This window comes from Manis pentadactyla, chromosome 10 (assembly GCF_030020395.1).
Source record: "Manis pentadactyla isolate mManPen7 chromosome 10, mManPen7.hap1, whole genome shotgun sequence".
Lineage (NCBI taxonomy): Eukaryota > Metazoa > Chordata > Mammalia > Pholidota > Manidae > Manis > Manis pentadactyla.
The window spans coordinates 94,458,238-94,475,499 of NC_080028.1; the positions used below are offsets into that span (position 1 = coordinate 94,458,238).

A 17,262-nucleotide genomic window follows, 5' to 3' on the forward strand; every position below is an offset into this window, starting at 1 on the left:
TATTCTGAGATTCAAGCAGGCAGGAGTTGACTTAAGGAAAGTGTGCAAATCTCAACACCTCAGACCCTGGGCAGGTGTGCCAGGCCAGGGCTCCAGGTCGCAGGAAGGGGACAGGTGGAGATAAGGCAGTTTTCCAAACAGGACTTGGAGGTAAGGGAAAAGACAAATGCCATGTAGCAGGACCAGTGGGTTGGGTGTGGAAGGAGTCAGCAGATGTAGGTGACAGGAGGAGGGTGGTGAACAATTGTCTAGATGGGTCATGGGGAGGAAGAGAAGAAAGGTGGGGAGAAAACGTTAAATTGGAGATACTCACATTGCCGGAGATGTTGGCCTCAGAGAAAGCAAAGTTCCTCTCCCCTATGTCTCCTTCTTTACCTGTGAAAGCCCCTAGAGTACTGCATCCTTTAAAACCCAGCCATTCACTCTGGAAATGTGGCCTAAAGTCACCTCTTACATGCATGCAGAGGTTGAGCTCTGAGAATGTTAATCACAGGGCTGTTTATCATGGGGAAAATGGAAAACGACCTTAATGTCTGGGGGTCGGTGAAGTGATTCACGATACAGCCACAAATAGAAGACTACACAGCCTTTCACACTCCTGGTGGGAGGAACATGCCAGAATGTGCAAAAATGCTCATGAAAGGTTGGTAAGTGAAAAGAGCAGGTAATAAAATGTGAGACCCTGACTCTATATTACAAACACCGGACCTATATAAAATGGTACAGATAATGGGATATGTGCATACTTATGTATATTAATATGTATGCATGTATCAACATTTTTAACTACCAACATTGGGTCTTTCCAGTCCTTAAAAAAATATGTGTGTGTATTCACCACTTGTTGCAAGTTTGTACCTTTAAATAACATACATTATGCCCCCAAGGCCCAACCCCTGGTAACCACCATTTTGCTCTCTTTTTCATGAATTTGACCTTTTTAGATTCCACATAAAGTGATATCATACAGTACTTGTCTTTCTCTGTCTGAGGTCTTTCACTTCACTTAATATGCTCTGGGTCCATCCATGTTGAGCAAATGACAGGATAGCTTCCTTTCTCATGGCTGAATAATACTACATTGTACATATACTCCATATTTTTTTACCCATTCATCCATTAATGGGCATTTAAGATGTTTCTATATCTTGGTTATTTTGAATAATGCTGTGATAAACATGGGTGTGCATAAATTTACACAAAATTATATGTCAAATATATCCAATTAAAAAATACCTGTGTATATATAATATTATACAAATAAAGCACATATGTAAAACCATACATATTACCCTATGTATGTACACCACATATATAATATATAATCATATAAATTACCACATAAATACATCAGAGGAATGTACACCAAAATGTTAATGGCATTATATGTAGCAATATGTATACACACAAATATACATATATATACATAGTGTTGTGGATTGACTATTTATGACCCCCCTGAATTCATATTTCAAAGCCCTAGCCCTTAGTGTGGCTGATTTGGAGATAGAGCCTTTGAGGAAGTAACAGGTCAGATGAGGTCATAAAGGTGGGGCCCTGAACTGATAGGATTAGCATCCTTATAAGAAGAGACATGAGAGGGCTCTCTGGTCACAGAAAGAGGCCATGTGGTCACACAGCGAGAAGGTGCCTGTCTACAAGCCAGGAAGAGAGCTGCCATCAGGAAGTGACCCTGCCAGACCTTGATCTGGGACTTCCAGTCTCCAGAGCTATGAGAAAATAAATGTGCACAAAGTTGCCCAGCCTCTAGTATTTTGTTATGGCAGCCCAAGTGAGCTAATACACATGCATATACATACATATATGCATACTTATGTGGTGCCTTCCCTATATATGACAATATATATAGTTATTTATATGGCTTTATGCATATGACAATATATATATAACTATGAAGAGAAGACTGGAAGAATGTCCATCAGAGGGTGGATAGCAGTTCTCCCTAGGCAGTGGGGTTACAGGTGACTTCTGACTTTGATCTTTCCTGCCTACCTACATTATCTGAATTTTCTACACAACAAACCTGTTTGGCTTCATATTACTATTAATATGTATTCCTATAAGATTATAATTCATTACTATAAGAATTATTGTACAATTTTCTTCTGCATAGAGGAAAGCCTGCTTTCCTCTGGGTCTTGGAGGCTGTAACAGGGCAACGAGGCCACAGTCAAGGGGAGCAGAGGCTCTGGAGCCAGGAGCAGGCCACATCTAAACCCTTGAGCAGGTTTTGGTGAGCCTGCCTGAGCCTCTTCTTCCCACTGTCACAGGGTTGCCACGGGAAATGCATTTCGCAGTTTTCAAAACAGACATGTGATGTGCAGGCTGGGATCTGTGTGCCTTCCGGTGTGTGAAGGTCCCTGGAACAAGGACAAGGGCTGTCCCTAGGGAGTTCTTGGAAACCGGTGCAGCCTCCAGGTCTTGACGCCTGCATTTCATGTCTTCCGCACAGATCAGCTAGACATCATCTCCATGGCGGAGACCAGCATGATGCCGGAGGAGATTGAACTGGAGATGGTAAAAATTCAGCATCTCCGGAAAGTCTTGGTCCGACGGGAGTCTGAGCTCAGGTTTATGTGAGTACCTGGGGGAAGCGGCCGAGCAAAGGACGGGGTGTGGAGGGAGAGGACCCCGCAGAGCCTAACATTTATGATTTATTGCTGTGGGCCAGGCACTGGGATAAAGGCATTGTGTGCACTTATTCTAAAAATTCATCTAATTCTCGTACCGCCTAGAGAAGGTGGGCTTTGGAATCTCTCGCTCTAATTGAGACCCTGGTGCCGGGATTGAGTTCAGGTGGGCTGTCTCTTTCTATGTTACCCCTTAGAGAAGAGGAAAGGGGCAAGAGGAGAGGCTGGACCCGGAGGTGGCACCCGCCCATGGTGGTGTCGGGAAAGGCGCACGCTCCGGGTTCAGAGAGGCCTGAGATCCACAGTGCCGGGTGAGCTGGGCAGGGTCTCTCTGAGCTGCAGGGCCCTCATGTGTAGCATGGGCGGAAATGCCAGTACCTCTCCTCTGGTCGTTAGCGGCCTCGGAGTCACACGATTTGAAAATGTTTTGTCGACAGAACACAGAGCATTCCCGAGGAATGACAGGTCGTCTTCCCAGAGATACTGGGCTCCGGCAATTAAACAGCGAGAGTTTAAAAGCAAAACAAAGCAAAAGCAGAGGGTTAGGAGACAGCCTTTCTGGGAGACTCGCTACCTGGCCTCCCAACCCACAGTACTACCCAAAAGAGCCATAGCAGAGCCTTTTCCACGCACGTGCCGGGCACCCCTCACCCACTTTCACCGATTTCTCTCAACTCCGTGAAGCCTGTCATGGGATTATCCCATTCTGCAGACAAGGAAGACTGAGGCTCGGAGAAACAGAACAACCTGGTCCGACCCAGCTCTTCTGCTTTCAAAACCCATGTTCTCACTGCTACTTTCTTGGACCTTCCCCATGCAAGGGACTGTGATATTCACAGCTGCCATTTATTCAGCTCTCTTCACACACATGACCGCTTTGCACAGTTCTGAGAAGAAGGTTCTAGAACATCCATTTTCTGCAGATCAGAAACCTCCTCCCTTTCATCTGGGAATAAACTATACCAGTGAATGAGTGCTCAGAAACAATCCCTCCCCACCCCATGTTTTTGGGGGTTTATTTTTCAAAACAACTCCATGAAGGATTGGTCGTGTGGGAGAAGTTATCAACAAAGACCATTCTATTAGGTCAGGTGATTCCAATAACAGAGAACCAAGACTGGAAATGATGAGTTTGAGGCACCCGTAGGTTTGCCAAGTAGACATGAGCAACTGGTAGTTCTGTGTTTTTGTGTGAAGTATAGGGGGAACCACTGAACTAGATGTAGACACTCAGGGCTCACCCACTTGCAGGCAGTTACTGAATTAAAGGAATGGATGTGGTCAACCTGAATAAAAGAACAGATAAAGACATCAACAATCCATGTATTGGATCCAGGAAATGCTGAAATCTCCATGCAGCTCCTCCCTAAGGAAGGAGTTGGGGGGAGAGGGGAAAGCCAGCTCTCAAGCTTTTGGTGAAAAAGCATGGATAATTGTGAGTTCAGTGGCTACAACAGAGTTTGGGGTGTTTATAGTCTATAAATAATACATACATATCACAGTCATGAAAATTAAAAGTCTGTCTTCCTCTGGTTTATCTTTGATCCCAACTCAGAAAGGTGACTTCTGTTAGTGGTATTGGTTTTCATTACTTCTAGTGTATAGTTTTAAGAGTACTCCTGTATTTCTTAATATGTAACTGTTAGTCGGGACGTACTAACTACCTCCCCACCCCCTGCCCCGTAAAAGATGGTTCAATGAGTGCCTGGGTCTTACTTTCCAGTCTATTTCTATTTTTATACTTTCAAGTTTTACTTTTTACGTTCTCAAAGAGTGAAGTACTTCGGTTCTAAAACTATAATTAAGCCTCTGTTCTTATGTATAGAATGTTTCTAGCACTACAAACATGTGACTGGCATTTACAATATCCTCCCCATGTTTTAAAAGGAAGGAAGACACAGAACATGAGCTCCTTCAGCTTAAAGGTGTTCAAGAGGGGCCAGAGGTTGCTTCTGCTAGTGTGGGGACAATACCTGTCACTTTGCATTTACTGTGCTTTGCATCAAGCGTGTGTGTGTGTGTGTGTGTGTGTGTGTGTGTGTGTGTGTGTGTGTGTGGCTTCTGGCACACAGCAAATGCTCAATGACAAAAATAGCTAACATGTAATTGCTACCTCTGGGCTAAGCCCTACACTAAGCTCTTGACTTGTGACCTCACTGAATTTCCCCCTCATGCCCATGAGTCTGACCACTTAGGGACAAATGTCAAGAGTAGACACTTGAATAAATCAAATTTTCTCAAGGATACAGGGTTACTTGCTTTCTGGGTGTTGATGTGTGTGAGTTCTTTATATATTTTGGATGTTAACCCCTTGTTGGATATGTTGTTTACAAATATATTCTCCCATACTGTAAGATGTCTTTTTGTTCTACTGATGGTGTCCTATGCTTTACAGAAGCCTTTTAGTTTGATATAGTCCCACTTGTTCATTTTTGCTTTTGTTTCCCTTGTCCGGAGAGATATGTTCATGAAGAAGTTGCTCATGTTTATGTCCAAGAGATTTTTGCCTAATCTTTTCTTCTAAGAGTTTTATGGTTTCATATCTTACATTCAGGTCTTTGATCTATTTCAAGTTTACTTCTGTGTATGGAGTTAGACAATAATCCAGTTTCATTATCTTATATGTAGCTGTCCAGTTTTGCCAACACCAGTTGCTGAAGAGGCTGTCATTTCCCCATTGTATATCCATGGCCCTTTTATCATATATTAATTGGCCATATATGTGTGGTTTTATATCTGGGCTCTTTATACTGTTCCATTATCTATGGGTCTGTTCTTGTGCCAGTACCAAATTGTTTTGATTACTGTGGCTTTGTAGTATAGCTTGAAGTTGGGGAGCGTAATCCCTCCGGCTTTATTCTTCCTTCTCAGAATTGCTTTGGTTATTTGGGGTCTTTTGTGGTTCCATATGAATTTTAGAAGTATTTGTTCTAGTTCATTGAAGAATGCTGTTGGTATTTTGATAGGGATTGCATTGAATCTGTATATTGCTTTAGGCAGAATGACCATTTTGACAATATTAATTCTTCCTATTAATGATTAAGACATCCCTAGCATGGGATGTATTTCCACTTATTGGTATCTTCTTTAATTTCTCTCATGAGTGTCTTGTAGTTTTCAGGGTACAGGTTTTTCACCTCCTTTGTTAGGTTTATTCCTAGGTATTTTATTCTTTTTGATGCACTTGTAAATGGAATTGTTTTCCTGATTTCTCTTTCTGCTAGTTCATCATTAGTAAATAGGAATGCAACAGATTTCGGTGTATTAATTTTGTATCCTGCAACCTTGCTGAATTCAGTTATTCTAATAGTTTTATGGTGGATTCTTTAGGGTTTTAAAATTACGATATCATGTCATCTGCAAACAGTGACAGTTTAACTTCTTCCTTACCAATTTTATTGCTTTATGTTGTCTGATTGCCATGGCTAGGACCTCCAACACTATGTTGAATAAAAGTGGGGAGAGTGGGCATCCTTGTCTTGTTCCCAATCTTAGAGGAAAAGCATTTAGCTTTTCACTGTTAAGTATGATGGTATGATGTTGGCTGTGGGTTTGTTATATATGGATTTTATTATGTTGAGGTACTTGCTCTCTATACCCATTTTCTTGAGAGTTTTTATAATGAATGGATGTTGAGTTTTGTTGAATGCTTTCTTGGCATCTATGGAGATGATCATGTAATAATTTTTGTCCTTCTTTTTGTTGATGTGGAGTATGATGTTGATGGATTTTTGAATATTGTACCATCCTTGCAGCCCTGGAATAAATCACACTTGATCATGATGGATGATCTTTTTCATGTAGTTTTGTATTCGGTTTGCTAAGATTTTGTGGGGTATTTTTGCATCTGTGTTCATCAGGGATATTGGTCTGTAATTTTCTTTTTTTTTTTCTGTGGTGTCTTTGCCTGGTTTTGATATCACAGTGACACTGGCCTCATAGAATGAGTTTGGAAGTATTCCCTCCTACACACTCATTTTTTTCCTAAATTTTTATTCTGGCAGATTATGCATCACATAAAATTTACCATCTTGACCATTTTTAAGTGTACTGTTTAGTGGTATTAAGTACATTCACATTGTTGTGCACCCTCATCACCATCTGAGAACCTCCATCTTGCAAAACTGAAACTCTGTCCCCATTAAACAATAACTCCCCATTTCCCTCTCCCCCAGCCGTTGGCAACCACCATTCTATTTTCTTTCTCTATGATTTTTGACTCTCTTAGTACCTCAAATAAGTGGAACCATACCATGTCTTCTGGACACGCACATATCTAAAGGAAAATTGCTGAGAAAGTGGAGAAAGTGTAGGATATCTGATCTCTTCATTTACATGTCTGAAAGGTACATCAAACTCATTATGTTCAAGTCCAAATTCATGATCTTCCTGCCCTCCACTCCATCCTTGCCAAGCCTACTTCAAACCAGCACCTCTATCTGCCCATGGAAACCTTAAATTCCCAAGTTAGATGCCATCCTTGCCCCTCCCAACTTGCCACCTCGCACATTCAATCCATCACCACATTGTGTCAGTTTTACCTCCTAAAATAGTTTTCACTGCCCACTTTCCTCCCCTCCGTGGCCGCCACCCAAGCCCTGATTCTCCTGTCTGTCTTGGCTCTCGACAGCCTCCCAGCCTTTCACCCTGCTGCCCTCGGGGCCTCAGGATCTTCTCAAAATGCAAGTCAGATCGTAGCTCCCAGCTTTAAATGCTTTCCAGACTTTGTCATTATGACAAGGCCTACAAGGTCCTGGCTGTTGCCCCTTCTCTCCTCCAACCATTCTCCACCCACAGCCCCCACCCCTGTTCTCCACCCCAGTGACCTCCTTCAGTTCCCTTCCCTGGGCAGTTCCCTTCCCACCCCAGGGGCCTTTCTGTTCCCGCTGCTCCCTCTGCCTGGACCCCCTCTTCCTGCCTCCACCCTTTTCCTGCTTAACTCTCCCTCTGCCTCCAGGACTCAAATCAGGCAGGCTTCTGAAGGAAGCCTTCCCAGCACTTGCGCATCTGTGTCTGGTCTTATCCCGGTAACCAGGAGCCTTTCCTCGGAAGCCTTGTCCACGTTCGTTGGTGTGAGTACATGTTCAATGTCTCTCTTCTGCTAGATGCTGGCCTTGAGGAAGGCAGAGGCTGAGCTGTTTCTGTTCCCAATGAGCTTCCTGCTTTTCCCAGCGCCTGACCCATTGCAAAGGCTCCCCTGAAGCTGGCACATCTGGGTGGAGAGAGCTGCCTGGCCCTCTGGTGGTTGGGGCCGACTGTGGGTCCAGTCCACAGTGTTCCTACAGCATGACAGTGTTATGCAGCAGCTTGCAGTGTAGATACTTCACTAAATGTATGAGTTCCCTGTGGCTGCTATAACAAACTACCTCAATTTTAGTGTCTTAAAACAGTGCACACTTATTCTCATAGTTCTGGAGGCTGGAAGTCTGAAATGGGCTTCACTGGGCCACAGGGGAGAATCCTTTTCCTAGCCTTTTCCAGCTTCTAGGGCTACATTTCTTACATTCCCTGGCTCTCGGTCCCTTCCTCATCTTCAGAGATAGCCGAGTGGAATCTTGTGTCAAATCTTTCTCGGCCTCCCTCTTGTAAGGATCTTCGTGATTGCTTTTAGGGCCCACCTGGATAATCCAGGACCACCTCCTCATCTGAAAATCCTTAATTTAACCACAGCTGCAAAGTCCCTTTTGCCACATAAGATAACATGTTCACAGGTTCCAGGAATCAGGTTGTGGGCATCTTTGAGGGACATTATTCAGCTAACCACGTTAAATGATTGCAGCCGTTTGTTTCAGGGCTAAGTGCAGAGCTGGGCTCCAGTGTGGCAGGGACCCTGACAGAAATGGCCATGGCCCGGCGGAGTGGAGGGCAAGGCAGCACACCCCGTGTGGAGCATCCACATGGCTTCATCTTATGCTGAGTTCTCATAATGCTTTGAAATATCCCCAAGAAAAAGCATCTCATGAGAGAGAAAGAGAGGGAGAGGGAGAGCTCAGTAATGCACTGAGTACTAAACGCTGACAACTAAGGGGTTTCCAACTCTCCTCGCTTGGTATTCGAACATTGCTGATTTGAGCAGCAGCAGAGGTTGAGAAATGCTTAATGGTCTCAAAGGAGGGCTCGGCTCTTTGTTCTGTGCCTACTCCAGAATCAGATAAGGCTTGACTTGGCCTCATTTCCACATTCCTTTTCAAGCAAACCCCAGCCCTCTTTTGTTATTTCCAGGACAGGATACTCAGAGAGAAATGGGAGGAGGAAAAGTACAAATGGCTTAGCAGATTCGCCTTGGTGTTTTGTGTCTACACTAGCATAATGGGCCCCAGTCACTCATTAGACAATATCCTGGTTGACATTGTTCCCTTTATTTCATTGGCTGCTATTGATTCACTGTTCAGGTATGTAGAACTTTTCACCTGGAATTCTGGCCCATTCTTGGTCCTTCTGTCCTCAGTCCCCTGAACTCCTCAGGGGTTTCAAATTAGATTAAGTCAAGCTACGATACTCCTGGTTGGGTTCTGCCAAAGATAGGGCAGCCTGTTTTTTCCTTACGGGATGTCCTGGTCTTTGCCAGGACTGCATTCTGACAAAAAGAGAGACCTACACTTACTCCACCCAGTAGATCACTCCTCCATTTGGATTCTAGCTCTGCCACCTACACGCTGTGCAATCTTGGGCAAACACCTTAACCTCTGTGAGCCTTAGTTGCTTCATCTGTCAAATGGGGGTACATCTCATGGCATGGTTACAGGGAGTAAAAGAGATCATGTATATGATGTGCCCAGCCCAGTGCCTGCCACATGTAAGTGTTCATTAAATGTTACTTTCCTTCAGGAAGAAATTGAGCTTGGAAATGAACAGATGCATTCATAAGAGCAGATGCTGGGCCCAACGCCCTTGGTTTTTAGGAGTAGGTTATTATTGATTTTGAATAGGGCACACAAGAGAAGGTAGGAGTTTGGAGAGTGCAGTGAAGATCTCTTCCATGACAAGGATATACAGACTAGAGAGGCTCAGGAGCATCTGAGATCTGTCCTGAAACATCTGAAAAACTGTCATGTGGAAGACAGAGTTTGTTTCTTCTATGTGGAACCAGCAGATGCTTCATTGAATCAGGATACTGTCTCAGCATGAGAGGGGCCTCCCTAAGTACTTGGAGCTGTAAAAAGCTGGAACCTTGGGAGGTAATGGATTTCCACACCTGGGGTGATTCAAGCATTTCTTTATTCCTTCCTTCATGCTACAAGCATCTGTTGTGTAAACATGATGTCCAGGCCGAGGGAATGTAGCGATGAACAGTACAGATGAGGGCTCTGCCCTTACGGAGTCCAGGAGAGGAGACAAAAGTTGGATGGATGGTATCTGCATGATAGTTGAAAATTTCCAATGGGTGACTGATGGGATAGTGGGTGCTGAAATGACGTGGGCAATTTGTAAGGTTACCTTATTATTAATTTATCTAACATCTCTTGAGTACTTACATGTACCACACACAAGGCTAACAACTTTGCAGATGGATCATCTGATGTCATCTTTATAGCAACCTGATGAGGCAGATGCTTTCATGAGCCACATTTTACAGATGAGCAAATAGAGTTTCACAGAAGTTAAGAGATTTTCCCAAGATCACCAATTAGTAGTGTTGGGATGCTAGCTCCAGCATCCTGACTGCAGAGCCCCTCACTGCCTTCCAGCCCACTGCCCCTCCTTGGAGAACGAGCTCCAGGTGGGAGTGGGGGTCTCTGGCCTCTCCTCACTCACCTCATCCAGGCCAGAGCTGATTGGTCCAGATGGGCTTAGTCTCAGTCAGTCAGAGCCTTTCTCCTGGGATACAAAGAGACAGAGCCAATTAGGTGATGGGAGATTTGCAAACCAAAGACTGTGGGTGAGCAGAGAAAACCCATCTTTGGAGGAAAGGAAGATAGTATAGCTGCCTCAGGAGTAGCAAATGAGAGACTGTGGTCCCTGAAAGCAGAGAGTGAACCTGACAGTGACATGTCCATTCCCATCCCCAGGCAGCACAGCTGAACTGGGCCTGTCCATACGATGCTGCATCCTCTTGCACCCTGGGCATCCACTCTCCAGACCCTTGGAGAAATGCCTCCCCCTTGTGTCACCACAGCTCAGGGAAATCCAAAATCCATTGCTCTGATGTCTGTGAATTTCCAGGGTTTCCATTCTCGGCTCTTCTTCTCTCCTAGGCTTGGTTTCCTGGATCCTCTCCCCCATGCATGAGGGTATGAAATTCAGATGCTTCACCAGTTTCCATAACAACAAAAACAAAGCCCTCTGCTACTCCCACAGGTGTTTTGAGGAGAACTAAGGATCACGGAAAGGGGTAGCCCTGAGCTCTCTATGGCAATTAAAAAACCTGCATTTGACATTCCTGGCTGACAAGGCCCTTGTCACTGCCCTGAACCAAGGCAGCTCCTTTGTCTTGGCCCTTTCCACACACAGGACCCACTCTCCGCAACTTCCTTGCTCTCTCCACCCAAGCGAGAAACGTTCCTCCTCCCGTCTTTCACAGAGTGTAAGAAGCCACGACACCAGAACATGTTGGGCTCTTGGGAACAAGACCCCAGGCGTCTGTCATGGTATGATTCTGTGCAAATCCTGTTTCCTCCCCAAGATAAATCTGGGTACCAGCTCTTGAGGTAATAACATCTCCCCCCATTTTCTTACATGTTTACTAAATTATCTTCTTGAGTCCATTTCTATTCCTTCTAGTTCTTGCTGGAATGTTTTATTAGAAAACTCAGCGATGCTGAGAACTCTGCTTCCCAGAACCCCTTTCCTTATCTGGTTCCAGGTTAAAGGTGGGAGATCAGGGAGGCAGAAGTGTTTACTCATTGAGGGCCGCCATGGTTAGAAAAGGAGGAGAATCAGAGAGGTCCACAGAGGTTTCAGCCCATTCTCACCCTCTGCTGTTTCCCATCCAGCTGGTCTGCCTGACTGCCAGCTCTGTTGACCAACGGCAACCCTGTGTCTTCTAGACACTTGGCAGACATGGCAGTAGCCACCCGTAGACCTTTCTGCCTGCAACCCCACCTTGCCAACTGGATGTGCCTGACTTAGATGGGCTGGCTGGTGAGTCCTCTGTCTTTTCCCCCTTACAGACCTCTGCCTCCTCAGCTCTTCCCCTGATTGTGGAAGGCCTAATTTCTATAGTGCACCACTCATCCCATAACTCATGGTGGTTCTGCTTCCCTGAAGAACTGATGGACTTCCCTGAAGACCTGACCGATACACAAGCAAGGGCCTTCACAGAAGCATCCAGAGGCTGGAGGGAGTGAATCACAATGGAATCACCTGGAAAGCTTCAGCGAAAATGCTGGCATCTGGGTCTTACTCCCAGAGTCTGATTTAAACTGGTCCAGACATCAGGAGTTTGAAAAGTAGTTGTGATTCCCTGCCATCCCCATCCCACCTCCCGCCATTCAGATGTCCCTTCACCTCTTCTCTAGATGAACTAGGATTCTGGGGTCCATCAGCTGCCTGCAGAAGACTCATCTGGCTTTCTTTCCACAGTTATTTTTTGGATGAAAATCTGCCCTATGCTAGTATGACTCTTTAGCACAGCAGTAGCTACCTTTCTCTCCAGTAGCTTAGAATCATGATCAAAATCAGAATAAAATGCTTGTTTGTAATCTCCCAGGGTGTCTGAAAGTCCCAATGCCACCTATTGTTTTCATCATCACATCTGCTATTGAAATACATTGATTAAGCCTCTAATTGAATCCGGTGCTATATTTATCAAGAAAATTACAATGGAAGCTTTCTAAAAGCTTATAACCAACAGTGGAATTAATAATCATTCATCAATGATCACTCTCAATTAACTCCATTGCCCACCTATTTCTGGCCTCTAAAAACCAACCCACGATAGGGGAGACCTGGTATAGGGGAGAGCCTAGTAAACATAATATTCTTCATGTAATTGTAGATTAATGATAAAAAAAAAAAGAAAGGGGGATTACTCCCTGATAGAATAAAACTAACTGTAAATCAACGATTAATGCATGCTTTAAATATCCTTAGTTTTGATCATTTAAAGGGTGTCAGATGATCAGCTATGGAAGTACATTGTTCTGATAATATTCCTTTCTCTTAAAAAAAAAAAAGCAGTTCCTGTGTGGTGACCTCCAATAAGTTCTTCACAGTGGTATAAAGGGCATATCAAAGTGTGGGCAAAGGGTCTGTTTGTGTTTATACAGAGGATCAAAGCCCAATTTGGCTACCCAGAAAACAAAATAAGATACTATATGAAGAATAAGTTCCAACATCAACATACTCTGGAAGAGTCATTCCAGAAGATGATCATCAAAAAACATCAACAAAGATCCTGGCGCTGTTGCAGTTGTAGCTGCATTCATCCCACTGGTTCCTGGAATTGCCATTGGAATGAAGAAGGAGATATCTAAGCTGGTCTGTGCATACAGTAAAACAACAAATTTGACTGGATCTATACTGTTGGAACTCAACCAAGAATTAGGAGAAGTGCAAATTGTAGCACTCCAAAATCTTGCGACTACAGACTATCTACTGTTAAAAGAACATATGGGATGTGAACAGTTCCCAGGAATGTGTTGTTTTAATTTGTCTGATTTTTCTCAAACTATTCAAATTCAGTTAGACAATATCCATCATATCATAGATAAGTTTTCACAAATGCTTAGGGTGCCTAACTGGTTTTCTTGGTTTCATTGGAGATGGCTGGTAATTGTAGGTCTGCTTTGGTTATGTAACTGTATTCCTATTATGTTAATGTGTGTGTGCAATTTAAACAGTAGTTTAAAACCTATTGATGCTTAAGTTACTCTAGAAGAAGATATGTCAAAGAAATAACCAATCTTCCCACGTTTTCTTTCGCCTGCTACTTCTATAGCTTTTCTTCTTCCTTCCTAATTACAACCCTTAAATAGAATTCATGCCTCATATCGAATTTACCGAGTATCATAATTCTTCCAAGTGGTAAAGATACCTCAAGACAAATGCTGGGCATAAAATCCACAGGGCATAAATCTGCAAAGAAGTAAAAAGCTAACCTTTTCAAACAATATGGCTTCTCTCTCACTTACCAACTTTACATTTCCCTGTATGGCCCTGGAAGATGACTGGTTAGCCAGAGACGGGTAAGATTCCTCAAGGGAGGAATAACCTAAGACAGGCACAGTCGCAGGGGGGCCATCAGGTGAGAAATTGGGGATCAACAGAGGTGAGGCTTAGAACCTCGCCCCCCCGTTTTGAGAGAAATCTTCTGCATCCATGGATGTTTTGTTGCCCTTGTCTAGCTTGGATTAATACTTAGCCTATAGGCACACACCTGATCATCTACATTTGCTTTCTTACAGCACTAACCTATGTTTTCTACCTTTATCTTGCATCTACCTACCACTTCAGCATTTTATTAAAAATAATAATAATAATAATAAGGGAGAAATGTGGGATTCACATATAAATCAAGTATAAAAATCAAATGAATATTCATATTTGACCTGATTGTTTACAGTTCATAATGTGTGATCAAAACCGAAAGTTTCTGTGCTGACTGCCCTTATACTGTTCACCATGTAAGAACTTATTCACTATGTAAGAATTTGTTCACCATGTAAGAACTTGTTCGTTGTGCTTCAGAAGATCTGAGACTGATGAGAATTAGGCTTGGGGTGGATTAAAGATTGTGCATTAAAAAAAAAAAAAACCAACCCACGGTCACCCTTTTTGTTTTTGTTTTTTAAAGAAAGGAAGTAGCCAGCCTAGAGTTGGAAGACAGGGAATGTCTGAGCTTCTTCCCTGAACTGCAGAAGGAGTTGGGGCTCGGAGTGCAATAATGATAAAGGTAGATTCTGGAGCCAGACAGCACAGAAATTCACTCCCAGCTTTACCACTAACTGCTCAAACTTTAAGCCTCAGGTCCCTCATCCGTAACACTGGCACAATAGCAGTTCACACTTCACAGAGTTGAATTGAGGAGTAAATGAAATGATGCATGAAAAGAACATAGTACAAAGCCCAGCCCTATAAAAGCACCCTATATAGGAACCACAATAATGCTTGGGTAAGACATTCTGCAACTTATAAATGAGTTTGGGGTCCGGAGTTTGGTGCAAGACAAAAACTGTCCATTTATATAATGAGATCTAAATGTCACTCTGAAAGCAACCCTTTAGAACACTCTCGAATAAACTGACATGTTGGCTTCACGTGAAGTTTTCCCCAGTGAGGGCATCTGGGGAGCTGTACCAAACCATTAACAGAACTCCGCACCCTCCTTCTCCTTGGAGATGATCCACTTTCTCACACCTGCAAGTGCTCCCGTTGCCTCTCAGGCCCAGGAGAGCCAGCTGTAAGCTAGAACAATGTAGAGTAGGTCTGCTGCAGGCCGTGATGTGCTCTGGTGATGATATTCAGGGAGCTTTGTCCAGGGCAACATTAACTGCCTGGAGGAGACGGGCCTCTGGCTATCTGCTGTCTGCTATCACTGAATTTGGTCTGAGAAGCCTGGCGTGGTTGGTCAAATGATCTGCGTCATGGCTGAAAGAACACTGGATTTGGAGACAAGACTTGTGAGATCTTGGCTGTGTGACATTGTGGGACTCAGCTGGTCTAGTGTTTCACCAAGTAGGGTACACTTTGAGGTAGTATTTGGAAATGTTCATCAAAAACGTATGTTCGTGTCTTTTAAGGAAAAATACTGGTTTCCTTTGGTTTCAACCTTTAGACTGAAATTTCTTTCATATAAAAAGTGAATCAATGTAAAAGAAAATACTGAATAACAACTCGTGGAGGGAGCCGGAGACCTGGCAGATGCTGCCATGGTGATACTCAAACGACTGATGTTTGGGAAACACTGACTTAGCTACATGGAGCACAGGACGCATGAATATTGCCTCTGTGGTTGAAGAAGTCAGCACAGGAGCGGCAGCACAGGTAGGAAGGTCAAGAGTTTTACTGGGTGCAGGTGGGTATCCCCACTCAGTTACTTTCACCAGCTGTGTGATCTTGGGCAAGTTGCTTAACTTCTCAGTGACTCTCGTTTGGTGTTTTCTGACACCAAATATGCATCATTCTTTCACACCAGTTCTCTGACGCTCCGTCACCAACTGGGTATCCACAATTCAATTCCATTCTGACTCTGGATTCTCGGCCCACAAGTGAAGAGGCTCAGACCCTTGGTGATGTTGGTCCTACCTCCTGGGCCACCCGTAATTCTGCCCAGCCAAACACAGATTTGGGGTTCCCACAACCCTTACCGCAAAGGTTGGAAGATTGTCTGTCCCGACTCACAGAACTCAGGGAAGCATTTTACCTGCATTCACTGGTTTATTATAAAGCATACAGCCCAGGAAGAGCCAACTGGAAGAGATGCATAGGGCGTGGCCTAGAGGCTGGGGTGACGCAGAGCTTCCGAAACCTCCCCGGCACGTACCTCCCCAGGCCATCAAAGTGTTCATCAACACAGAAACTCCTCAGACCTCAGTATTTAAGAGTTTTTGACTCAGTCACATCCATACTCCTCTCTCCAGAGGTGGGAAGTAGGGCTGAAAGTTCCCACCTTCTAATCATGACTTTGGGGGAGCAGCCCCCACCTGAAGCTATCTAGGGGCTCCACCACATCACCTCATTGGCATGAACCCAGGTGTTTGTGCCTGAGGGGATCATTATGAATAATAAAAGACACTTCTATCCCTCAGGAAATTCCACCAGGGGTTTTAGGAACTTTGTGCTCAGAAACAAGGAGGGGAACCAAATGGATATACAGTATCCCCGACTTATCCGCATGGCATATGGTCCAAGACCCCAGGGGATGCCAAGACTGCAGATAGCATATAAACATAGTATAAAACATATATATCTCTCTCTCCACACTATGCTTTTCCTATACATACTTAGCTATGATAATGCTTAAATTATAAATTAGGCACAGTAAGAGATTAACAACAATAATAATGAAATAGAACAATTATAACAATATACTGTATAAATTTATGTGAATGTGGTCCCTCTGTCTCTCTCAAAATAACTCACTGTACTATCCTCACTGTAAGATAAATTCTAGCCGAAATAAGCAGGCGAAGAGAGGCAACAAAGGGCAAGGTAGTTTATTTGAATGCAATTCCCAGGTGAGGTTTCCCAGTCTACAGAAATGGAGGCTGGGGAAGTCATGTCCAGCAGGGCAGGCAGCAAGTTTTTAAAGAAGGTAGGGGGAGGGAGAGCAAAGGTGTACAGTGGCTTGAGGATTGGCTCACTTAGGGTATGTGGGGGGTCTCTCACTGGTCTTTAGCCAAGTATTAGAAAGTTACCACTACTCTTCTAGCTTGGGGGAGGGCTCTAGTTAGGAATGTTTATCTGATCAGTCTCTGGAATGTTGTCAGACTAGAATCTGTTGGTTTCTTTGCCTTGTTTGGTGGGACCTGAGCTTGTCCAGCAGGCTCACCCCTTCTCCTGGAGCCTCCAGCCTTACACTCACCCTTCTTGTGATGATGTGAGATGATAAAATGCCTACGTGATGAGACGGAGTGAGGTGAATGACGCAGGCATCGTGACCAAGTGTTAGGCCGCTACTGACCTGATCCGAAGCCAGAAAGAGGACCATCTGCTTCTGGACCGAGGGTGA

At 44.0% G+C, this 17,262-nt stretch overlaps 1 protein-coding gene across 1 annotated transcript in view; it reads left to right on the top strand.

Moving 5' to 3' along the window:
* Window positions 1–252: 252 nt before the first annotated feature.
* The window catches only part of LOC118922559 (bMERB domain-containing protein 1-like), a 39,310-nt gene continuing 22,300 nt past the window's right edge, over window positions 253–17,262 (top strand). The window contains exons 1-2 of the mRNA XM_036905462.2: window positions 253–280; window positions 2,474–2,597. Coding sequence (XP_036761357.2) covers window positions 253–280; window positions 2,474–2,597 — 152 coding nt within the window. The remainder of the gene's footprint in view (window positions 281–2,473; window positions 2,598–17,262) is intronic.